Source organism: Kryptolebias marmoratus, linkage group LG20 (genome assembly GCF_001649575.2).
Source record: "Kryptolebias marmoratus isolate JLee-2015 linkage group LG20, ASM164957v2, whole genome shotgun sequence".
Lineage (NCBI taxonomy): Eukaryota > Metazoa > Chordata > Actinopteri > Cyprinodontiformes > Rivulidae > Kryptolebias > Kryptolebias marmoratus.
In genome coordinates, this window is record NC_051449.1 from 26,995,746 (window position 1) to 27,005,541 (window position 9,796).

A 9,796-nucleotide genomic window follows, 5' to 3' on the forward strand; every position below is an offset into this window, starting at 1 on the left:
CTGGGAGGAGGCCCAGAGGGAGACCTAGGACACGCTGGAGGGACTATGTTTCTCGGCTGGCCTGGGAACGCCTTGGGATTCCCCCGGAGGAGTTGGCCCAAGTGGCTGGGGAGAGGGAAGTCTGGGTCTTCCTGCTTAGGCTGCTACCCCCGTGACTCGACCCCAGATAAGCAGACGAGGATGGATGGATGAGAAATGAAGGGTTTCAGATAAGATCAGCTTATTTAGGGTTTTCAGCTCCTCTGAAAGAATGGTCACGATTAAGCAAACATTTTCTCTTAATTCTACCTTTTATTTACCACAGTTAACATCCGATAAAGATCATAGGATAGGATTTTTTTAAACTAATGCTTTTTAAAGTAAAGCTCTATTTAAGGAAACAAAACATTTTAACAGGAAATTTTAGAGCATCACTCCATGCTGTAAATCCTCATCTACAAACCCTAAAACAAGGAAACATATGCAAAATGACCATCGGTCAAACATCATAAACAACCTTTATGTGTCTTCTGCCTGTTCTGTCTCTCTCTTTTACAGCTATTTTTGAATCATCATTATGTGTGTGTGTTGACAGTGAAGGCGCTTGCAAAAAGCCTAACATCAGTCAGCATTACAGCACCACCAACACCACCACGGAGCTTTTAGTCATCCAGTCTTTCATGGATCCATCATGTCTGCCTTTCCATTCACCTGTCTCTGCTGCCAGCTGCTGCCTGCAGTCATCTCACTCTGTGTGCTTTCATGTTGTGTGTTTCTGCTGCAAATGGGAGGATAGATCAGCAGATGAGTATGTAGGTAATATTTTTTTATATTTAATATCATTTTAGAATGACAATCACTATAGTGGCCAAAAATGTGAAAAGAAATCAGATCACATGCTTCAGCTGTAAAACACAGTATTGTCTGAGAGTAAATAAAACTCTTATGAAGATGTGCAGACAGTAAGCTGGAAATACAGTATGACATTTTTTAACCTTCAAAAGACTAAAAGATTTTAATAATGATTCTGTGTGAATGCTGAATTACTGCTGGTTTATGTTAAAGAAGCTGAAACTGTGTTTATAAAGTTAAAAGGATAAGAAGAAAAATTAAAATTAGCAAAAATGCTAAAATTTGCAATAATAAAAACAAAATCTAGAAAAACAGCATCTAAAATAGCAGGTGTAGTTAAAGCTAAAACCAGCATAACAGTAGTTTAAAGCTAAACTGAGCAAAACTGTATCTGATAGTATGATGTATGCAGAATAAATTTTTCAACAGCACAAACATTTTCAAAGATTTGAATTTTTTTTAAGGTATTTCAAAGATAGAAAAGTTGTAAAAAAATTTGAAAAAAGTATAAAAGTTACAAAAGCCAAGATTCATGGCTGTATGACCTGTACAAGTTGAAAGTTTTGATGCTTGAATAGCCGAATTAGCTCAAAGTATGCTGAAGTAATTACAGTCTAAAAAACATACAGAAGAAACTTGAAACAGGAAAACAACATTGGTTGTATCTTACGTATTGACTCTGGTTTTACTCCTTTTTGTGTTCATCATTTACTGCTCTGTGTATTTAGGACAGATATTCTGCAATGTTCTAATATAACAGAAAATGTTTTTTTCTAGAATTTTATTGCAAACATTTGTTTGTAAGACATCTTGTACAAATTAAAAGCCTAGCATCCCATAAAGGAATGTATATCACCCACCACCTTTCATGGTAGAGTTTTAAACTAAGATCATTTGTTGAGTGTTAGAGCCTTTTTGGTCGAACCTTGTACACATTGTTATGGGTTATCTGATGTGATATTGCAAGATCTTGAGATGTTTTAGTGCTCAAAATAAGGGTTTTAATGACTCAGTTACTGACACATAAAACTTACGGTCAGTAACTGTAAATTTGACCAAGTTTTTTTTTCCATTTTTGTGTTGACTAATGTTAGTTAGTTGTTGCAGCTATTTTGAATTGGTTTGACTCCAAACGATAATCAGTTGTGGACATATATCTAATGATTACTTTCTGAGAATTTTGTTAAAATACATTTTTTTGTTTTATGAGATATTTGGTAGCATTTTATAATAAGTGCACTTTTTTACCCATAATTAATCATTAATAAATGGTTAAGTAACCTTGAAAACATCAGTAATTAAGGATGTTTCATACTTAATAAGCTATAAATTAACACATTTATTAATACTTTAACCATAAATGCTAAGTACCTCCAAAACAACTATGTTTATTTATGCTTAATAACTCGTGAATTAACTATTGTATATACTGTGTGTATATGTATGTAAATAGTCATATAAATGTACTTTCACACTATGGGTTATACATGTATTAATGGTTAGAGAATGTTTGAATTGACTGTATACTTAACCTGCAGTGCATTAATAATTAAGCCAGTTGCTAGTAGTTAGTTAAGTCTTTTTGTGAACCCTTCTAAAGTGAAAACTATTTATGCTTTATCAAGTATTTGTTAATGTAGACAAAACATAAATAAGACATAAATAACATAAACATACATGCATAAATAAAATGTGGTTATTATAAACTGCTACCTCATATTTTGCTAACACAGAGAAAAACAAGCACACACACAGAGACGTGGACAGCAGGTGATAAAACTACATTTATTTAGAAAAACCTTGTCTCCAACATTTTGCTATGCAACCGTTTTTGCTTTAGCAATATAACATAAAAAATGCATAGTATTAATAATAAAATACCTTAAATAAAATGTCAATAAAATAAAGGCATATTTGACAAAAGTAGTTATCACTGTTAGGTTGATTATAACTTTTAAATTAGAGATGAGTGACTAGTATTTTATTTCACATAATATTTTTTACAGTTCTCATCTTAACCATGTACAGCATTTTCACATGTTTAGTAAATCTGTATTTTTCCATTTTGTCAATTGTGTCAGTATATCGTTATATTTTGGGTTGTCTGCAGTAGGGTTATTCCAGACCATCTCATAGTCAGCTGAGTGTCACCTACTGAAAAACTAATCACTGAATGTGATTTCAGAATCAGCACAAATTTAATGCATAAAAATAATTTAGAACAAGTGGATCCTTCTGTATTACTAAAGAACTGGAAACACTTTAATATTAAGCTGTTATATGATGCAGATGTTGCTGAGTAGAATACAAGTACAGAATTGAGATTGTAAACCAAATCTCATTTATTTACCAAGTACCTACCTGGTAATTGCCAAGTACATATCTGGTACATGCACCCTTTACTTACCCTATCCATATCAGGTAAGCAACAAGTGCGGACCCTGTTAATACCAGGTACATACCTGGTTCTTATCTGGTACTGATCAGGCACGTACCGGGCTGATTATGTATTTCTATCATTCATATATTTAAATCTGGATTGTTGAAGCAGGGAAGAAAAAAAGTAGATATTTGACCACCCCCTACCCCCATCCCCAGGAGTATTATAAAACACAAACATATATAGAAATGCATTTCTTTTTCCTAAAATCCCCCCACCCCTCTCTATCTACATTCTTTCTCAACAGGAGAGGCGGCTTCCACCCCCAGTGCCTAAAAAGCCACATAAGGGTCCCCACCACCACCACCCCCCTCTGACCAGAGACCGCTCACTGGAGAGCTCCGAGAAGCAGCGGCTAGAAGCCCGCAAACGGCTGATGGCTGCCAAGAGAGCGGCATCTGTACGCCAGAACTCAGCTACAGAGAGTGCTGACAGCATTGAGATCTACATTCCTGAGGCCCAGACCCGGTTATGAGGACACTAACCGGAATAAACATGAACAGAAAACAGGAAAATGGATGGTTATCAACTTCAAGGTAGAAAGATGTTAACCTAATGTGAATATTTTACTAATCTAATGTTTTCTTTAGCTTCTCTTCAGTTTTTACCAGGTCAGTTGTGTTAAATGGAATATATATGAACCAGAGTTTACCAGGTCTAATTTTAAACACAATATTTAGTTTGAGTTTATGTACACACTTCTCTCAGTTCTGTTACATTTTAGTCATAACCCAAGTTCTTTTCATGTAAATTTTTCAGTTTTGCTTTATGCTGTAACAAAAATGCAAAAACTTTATGATCACTACTTTGAATTTATATGTTAAACATCCACATGAGCCTTGATGCATATCCAATCTTCTTTATAACCTCTGCTGTTTAAACCACAAACAATAATTTTTATTTAGTCAGAAAACAAATTTTTTTTTAAATTTTGATTCAAATGCAAATTGAACAGTATTGTTTATTTAGTGAAAGTTTATGCTTGAATTCTTACTTATTTTGTTGAAACTAAAACCTTAATTTACAGTCCCTTCACTCTAGACCTAAAACTGTGGATTCATCACTTACTGGTTCAAAGTTTTATATATTTATTTGCTGGTCCTAAACAGTATCAATACAAGTAGTATCTCACTAAGTTGCGACTGTTGGAGAGTAGGTGGCGAATCAAAATTGTGAAAAAACAGGCAAATTTTCTTTTGCATTCTTACTGAATGCTGAGTATTTCCAACCCAGTGGCCAAATTTTGAAAATCCTGGCATATTTTTCTGTTCATGGCTTGCAAAACTGTGTCCTAGGTCAGGGGTTGGCAAACACGCGGCTCAAGAGCTGCATGCGGCTCTTTAGCTCTGCCTTAGTGGCTCCCTGGAGCTTTTTCAAAAATGTTTGAAAATGGAAAAAGATGGGGGTGGGAAATATATTTTTGTTTGAATATGGTTTCCGTAGGAGGACAAACATTCGTAACGTTTTCCAATGCTGTAAAAATGTGTAGAATAAATAATAAAGCTGTGTCCGAATTCAGGGTCTGCATCCTTCGAAGGACGTATTTGTCGGCCAATTATGTCATAGCGTAGCAACAAGGCCTGTCCGAATTCAAAGTCTCCTTCAAATGCAGCTTTCAAATGCATCCTTTTTTTCCCCAGATTTTAAGGATGGGTTCAGTGTATCCTTCATGGCTCACCATATCCCATAATTCATTGCGGGTCCAAACCGGGTGTTCAAGCAAAGCGGCAATGACGATGAAGAGGGGCAAATTATTTTGTTATATTACACTTTAAGTGACACAAGATTTTTTACAACATTTTGAGGCGAGAATGTGGCTTTGAAAGTCTCAAATATTTTCTCGGTTCATCAATACATCACCTAATTGCAATATTGTTCTGACATTTTCAGACATGTCTGCTCCCGCTGTATTAGCAGCCAGTTCCCCTCGCCAGCTGTCAGCTGGCCGAGCACTCCAGGTTCGGTATACCAGGGGAGAACGCCTGACTCCCGGCTCATTGTTATAAAAACTCCCGCTAGCTTTCCCCAATGAGTGGAAGATAAACACCGATATTATGTAATATCTAGTTGTAAAATGTTTGGTTTACTAAAGTATTTCATTTATTCCTGAGCAAATCGGTTTGATTGATTAAAGTTAAGTCTTCAAACATAATAGGTTTATGTAACTGTAATGGCTTATCTGAGATCTGGAGAGTATTATATTTGAAAATGAATAATTTGCTTATATTTATTCCTTGTGACAAGGCTCGGTGTGGATGGATTCAGCACGGGCAGACAACGACAAAATTTTAATGACTTTATTAAAGCTGCTAAGCTAATTGGAACGCTAGTTCCGGAAACTGCACTCTCTTCGTGGAGCGGGACCAGGCTCGTGGCAGGTAAGGCCACCGTGGGCTGTGAGTAGAGAGGAGCTGAGGTGTTTAGCAAAGGGCTTAGGCGAGAGGGAGAGTCCAGGGACAGGTGAGAGGTCAGAGCCAGGAGATCAGAAGTGAGCAGCCAAATCCAGAAGGGTACGAACCAGTAATCGTTGTCCAGAGAGGGAAAGCGAGGTCGGTATCCGGGAGTCTGAGTCCGTGAAGCTAACAGGCAAGGAGCAGGCAAGGATCGAGAGTCAGAAGTCAGGCAAGGGTCTGTAATCATGAAGGCAGGCAAGAACTGTGACGAAGCACTGGACATTTACTAGGAAAACCATTCAATAATCTGGCAGTGAGTGAGAGTGAGAGGTGAGCTTTTATACTGACTGAAACAGGTGAAGATGATTGCAGTGATTGTCGTGGCTTGGAGTCCGGGGGGGTGGCATGATCGGTGAGGCTGTGGAAAGTTACTGAGACTGAGATCTGTGAGCAGGAGGCGTGGCAGGAACACCTTGTAGAAATGTGCAATTCATGTTTGAACATTTAAGAATCAAACTAACAGATTTTTCTTTTACTATGAAACAGCCTTTAATACAAAAGGCAATGGATAATATAGAAATCTGGAGTAATACATGAATAAAAAAACAAACTTCGGCTCTATTGTTTTCTTATAAGGCTTTTAATTATTTTGCGGCTCCAGACAGATTTGTTTTGTTTTGTTTTTTTTTTGGTCCAAAACGGCTCTTTCAACATTTTGGGTTGCCGACCCCTGTCCTAGGTTGAGCATAACATTTTGTTGTCCACCTCTACCCACATCATGTCATCTGTCTCAGTCTGCTTTCTACCCACCTTTGCAACCGCCCCTACATTTATGATTTAACCTACCAGAGTATACTGCAGAAAGGAAGATCAATAAATTTGTGCCAGTTTTTCAAAGAGTAATTATTATTTACTACTAGTTTGGTTAAACCTGGATATTGGTGGCTGTTGCTTTGGATGTTTTCTGTCAGAGGACAGCTCAAAATACAGCTCTAGCACTCTAGAATTAAAGAAACTATATTGGTTCAAGACAGGTTTGGAATAACCGTGACAACTCTGCAACTATTTTGAGAGAAAATTTATTGCACTAATTTTTTGATCATGTTCAAATTTCAAACAACAAGGCTACAAGCCTTTGTGCCTCACGCAAGGAAACTGAGAACCCTGCAAAGGCTTTGATATGTTTCTGACACTTCCGCCAGAATGCCATTTACCAACTATCCTCCAACAGTCACAGCCTAGTGAGATACTGGCTTTATGGTTGTGGACGTGAGAGCCACATTCAACAATGATTTTACAGCTTCTTCATTGAGGATTGTTGCAACAAATGGGATTGTTCCAGCTAGTAGACATGTCATTGTTGACTCATGCTGAGCATTTGAAACTGCAGGGGCCTGATGATTATCTGGCTTCATGAACTCAAACTTTGCAGGATGTTTGAACATTTTAAATTATACCTAAATATCCAAATGTTATTACCAGACCATGCTTTGAATACAGTAAGTTGTCAGATTAGTCTTGCTTCTACACTTGCCTCATTATTTTGTTATTAAAACTGGGGACCTGCCAACCATGGTCAACCAATGATAATACACAGAAAGAGAACCAGTGCCTCAAAAAGTCCAGCTTCAAAGTAATAATATTTTTTTGCAGTCTCCAAATGCAAAAAAATGAATTTGTTTAATTATTCATTCAGATGAATGAAAAGTGAATGGAAAAAGAAAGCTGGGTACAATAATATAATAATTTCCCAAAAGAAAACCCTGACTGTTTTACACTCTGATTGGCCAAACATGCCAGCTCTTCAGTCTTAGCACTTCTATCTTTTTTATGAGGGACAAAAATAGCTTTACCAGTTTTAGACAGACAATGAGAAGTACTTGTTTTTCATCTCAACGAGTTGAACAGCTAGACACATAAAACAACTGACAACAAGTCTTAGAAACAATTTTTTTGGTTTTTGACTCTTGCGTACACTGGGAGAACAAATTATTTTTTCCCTGCTGATGATGTAAATGGACAATCTTTAAATTTTATGGTGGTTTAATTTCGATAAGGTAGATGTCAAGTAAAACTCCAGGAAAATAAAATTATATATATAATTTTATATATAATTTTAATTAATTTGTAACTCTTATGTTATTATGTATTACATAAGAGTTACAAATTAATTGATGTCCCAAAGGGAAAGGGAAATGATTTCAACTCATTACTTTATGGGTATAAAGCTCACCAGTCCTGAGAATAAGTTTTTTCCCATCCAACCTCTCCAACACACTGGACAGACCAAAGGTCTGTCAGAGGACATCAGGGACCAGATAGTTGATCTGCACAAGGCTGGAATGAACTACAAGACCATCAGCAACAAGCTTGGTTAGAAGATGACAACTGTTGGTGTGATCATTCATAAATGGAAGAATTACAAAATGACCATTATGTACCCTCAGACTGGAAAGCCATGCAGGACCTCAGTTTGTGATGATGATGATGAGAAAGGTGAGAAATCAGTTCACAACTACACAGGAGTAGCTTGATGATGACCTGAAGGCAATTGTGACTACAGTCATGAAGAACACCATTGGTACCACACTATGCTGTAATGGACTTAAATCTTGCAGTGCAAGCAAGATTCTTTTCAAGAGACTAAAGAAGACCCATGTACAAACCTGCCTTCAGTGTACTAGTGAACATTCAAGTCAGGAGTGGAAAACCTCTGGGCCCTCTGAATGATTTCATCCAGCTTGCCATGCAATTTCAAACAAAAAAAAAACTTAAAAAGTCAGAAGGAATAATATTGACAACCAATGAGTTTTGTGTGATAAATTCATAGTAATTCATATATCCAAGCCAGAATCATGGTCAGTGAACATGAGTGCTGACTGACAGGTGTTGATCATGGCAACTGCAGAAAAAAAGTGGATGCTGAACGCCACAATTTTCAGAAGTACTGGACAAGTGATTTTTTTTCTTGTCTAAGTGAAAAGTAAACCTGTGCATTTAGTTTGTGGTGAGATGCTGTCAGTGATGTAGCATGCTAAACTGGAGGGGATGAAAGGACAGATGTGGACTGATATTCAGATATCTGAATTTGGATGCACAACAATCAGTGTTAAGAAGCTAAAGTCTCACACAGAGGTGAGTTTGAGAAGGCATGCATCTTTGCTGCTGCAGAGCTGCTTCTTGGGTCTAACAATAAATGTGAAACTTGTGCTATATACACTGTACATACCTCATTTTGTTTTGAGATGTTTAATATTGTTTGTGTTTCAAAAGGCAGCAACTTTATAAAAAACAAAACAAAACAAACAAACAAAAAAACAGATTGAAACTTACAAATACTACTTACTATCTTTTTTATCAGTTTATAACTGTCACATCATATGAGTTTACAAAATACGTGTGGCTCTCGGAGGATTTTCTGAAAATTTAAATGGCACCAAGAGAGAAAAGGTTTTCCACCTCTGAGCTAGATGAATTTAAAAAAAGGCTTTGGGACTATGCTCAGATAAGACCAAGATCGAGCTCTCTGTCATCAACTTGACCCACTGTGTTTGGAAGAAGAGAAATGCTGAGTATGAACTAAGAACCACCACCCCCACAGTCAAGCATGAAGATTGAAACAATATGGTTTGGGGCTGTGTTTCTGCTAAAGATACAGGATGACTTCATTGGACTAAGAGACCAATGGACGGGGTCGTGTAACATAAAAACCTTTGATGAAAACCGTTTTCCCTCATTCAGAACACTGACGTTGCATGGATCTTCCAGCATGACAGACATACCACCAAGGCAACTAAAGAGAGGCTTAAGAAGTAGCACATTAAGGTCAAAGATCGGATTAGCCAGTCTCCAGACACCCATCTTGTGGAAAAGTTGTGGAGGGAGCTGAAGTTTTGAGCTGCAAAGCAGCAACCAAGAAACCTGAAGGATTTAGAAAGTTTCTGTAAATGACAAGGCAGGACTTGACAGGATTCAAACTCGCAACACAACGACGAAGTTTTAAGAGTTTTATTGTGGACTGGACAGGAGCGGGACCTGTGACTCTAAACAGGACACTCACGTGACCGTCGTGGACTGGAACCGGAACAGGTAAGTTCTTCTTGGCTTGGTTACTAGTTGCAGACAGGCTTGT

General features: G+C 37.3%; 1 protein-coding gene across 4 annotated transcripts in view; it reads left to right on the forward strand.

Annotated features, from left to right (window-relative positions):
* Positions 1 to 6,351, forward strand: part of LOC108246689 (disks large-associated protein 1) — a 180,725-nt gene extending 174,374 nt beyond the window's left edge. For 2 of the 4 annotated variants that reach the window (XM_017434353.3, XM_017434355.3), the window contains exon 16: positions 3,519 to 6,351. In XM_017434353.3, the coding sequence (XP_017289842.1) occupies positions 3,519 to 3,746 (228 nt within the window). In that variant the 3' untranslated portion in view covers positions 3,747 to 6,351. Of the gene's footprint in view, positions 1 to 574; positions 796 to 3,518 lie in introns of all 4 variants that reach the window. The other 2 variants (XR_005234583.1, XR_005234582.1) reach the window with 2 other exon arrangements.
* The last annotated feature ends 3,445 nt before the right edge of the window (positions 6,352 to 9,796 follow it).